The 1,745-nt window shown below is 59.4% G+C and overlaps 1 protein-coding gene across 2 annotated transcripts in view; it reads right to left on the bottom strand.

The window, feature by feature from the left end:
• Positions 1-6: 6 nt before the first annotated feature.
• PCED1B (PC-esterase domain containing 1B) overlaps positions 7-1,745 on the bottom strand; it is a 14,886-nt gene continuing 13,147 nt past the window's right edge. For both annotated transcript variants that reach the window (XM_003793635.3, XM_023515383.1), the window contains exon 2: positions 7-1,516. In XM_003793635.3, the coding sequence (XP_003793683.1) occupies positions 182-1,468 (1,287 nt within the window). In that variant the 5' untranslated portion in view covers positions 1,469-1,516 and the 3' untranslated portion in view covers positions 7-181. The remainder of the gene's footprint in view (positions 1,517-1,745) is intronic.

Genomic DNA, 1,745 nt, shown 5'->3' with positions numbered 1-1,745 from the left:
CCAATAAGAACAGGTCTGACTACTCTTCCCTACCTCGGTAATAGCAAAGAACAAAACATTGTCCAAGCATGGACTAAAGGCTTATGTTAACAAGGTCAGTCTGTTTGGGCCAGCCAAGGGGAAGGGAGCAGCAGACATTCTGTGCAGTCCATGTCCATGAGGAAGAAAGGCCGGGGTCAGTCTACTGAGGCCTGGGTGGGTTGGGGCCTGGAACCCTTCTCTTTGAAGGCCTTCTGGGTCGCCGTCCCCAGGGCATGTAGGGACCACGGGGAAGATAACGTGGAAAACCTCTGTGGACCACAGGGGCCGGCTGCTGGTAACAGGGTGTGGGGAAGTAGGGCATGTGGGGCTGGGGACCCCAACTAAAGTCGGGTTCAAAGGAAAATCCCGTCTGGGTAGATGAGGGGACGTCAGAATGGAAATAGAACTGATCAGACTGGAAAGTATGGTCGGAGGAAAAATAGGTATCTTGGGGACAGAATGGGATCTGGGGCATCCCCGGGTGAGGGGTAATGGGAGGAAGCTGTGGGGGCAGAAGCGGGATCAGGGGCGGGGGCCCGAGTAGGGAGTGGGGTCTGCCAGTACAGGCAGATGGGGACATTAAGGACCTGCGATTTCTGTTGGGCCGGGAGGACAATTCGACACTCTTCACAGGCTGCTTGATCCACCTGCCCACGGGGTAGCGGGGCAGCTCCACACCCCAGGCATCGGCCATGTGGGCCAGCAGCAGCTGGGACAGCTCGCGGTGCACATACTGGCTCCAGTGCACCCCGTCCGTCCACCGGTGCTGCCACGCATGCCGGAAGTGGAAGTGCAAGTCCAGCACGTCCAGGTTGTGCCTCCTGGCCTCCACGAAGCTGTGGAAGTTGGCTTCGACCACGTCGAATTTCAGGGAGGTGTTGTAGGGGAGGGCCTCGGGCTCAGGCGGAAGGAAGGGTGCAGTGGTCCTCTCCCCTACCGGCATGGTCGTGTTCCACAGCAGGAGGCAAGATTCGGGCAGCACCTGGCGCAGGCGCTGGAACAGGTGGTCGAGGTTCTCCAGGTAGTGACTCCAAGAGTCGTGACCGTACCTGGAGATGTCCCAGAGGCAGGAGTTCATGATGAGCACGTCGGGGACGTGCTCGCCTGACTGCAGCTCTTCCAGGATGCTCTCAAGGTACTCTGAGTACACGCGCGTGAGGAAGTAGAAACGCACCAGGTGGTGGTCAGAGCAGTACTGGCGGACCTCACGGTAGGTTACGCCGTTGTGCATAAGACCCCGCTGGCCCCCCTCCATCAGCTCATCCTGTTCAAAGCTCATCTCCCCCTTCGCCTTGAGCTGGCTGCGGGTGAGCAGGCAGTCCTTCTGCAGCAGGAGCACCAGGTCCTTGTACACCGACCTCTGCACCGAGTCCCCCAGGACGACCACGAATTTGTTGTGGAGCAGCTGCTGGACCTCAGAGGACTTTAGGTGGACAGTGACATCCATGGCGCACGGCCAACCTCCTCACTTTGCAAGGGGTGGGTCTGTGGATTGCTAGGACAGAAGGAGAGAGAGGATGGGAGGAACTTGCCCCTGGGTGGGGTGCCAGGTGGAAGAAAGCACAGGGAGCTGTGGCCTGTCTTTAGAGAGTGGACCCAGAGTGCCTGCAGGCAGGCTTCACCGATCCGGAGTAGGGTGAGGGGGCTGGAAGTCAGCCCCAGCAGCCTCTCAGGGAGGCTCAGGCTTCACCGGGTTGTGTGAAACAATACCACCCACCTCCCTG

This window comes from Otolemur garnettii, unplaced genomic scaffold, assembly GCF_000181295.1.
Source record: "Otolemur garnettii isolate 467f Iridium unplaced genomic scaffold, OtoGar3 scaffold00070, whole genome shotgun sequence".
Classification (NCBI taxonomy): Eukaryota; Metazoa; Chordata; class Mammalia; order Primates; family Galagidae; genus Otolemur; species Otolemur garnettii.
This window is presented reverse-complemented; position numbering and strand designations above follow the sequence as displayed.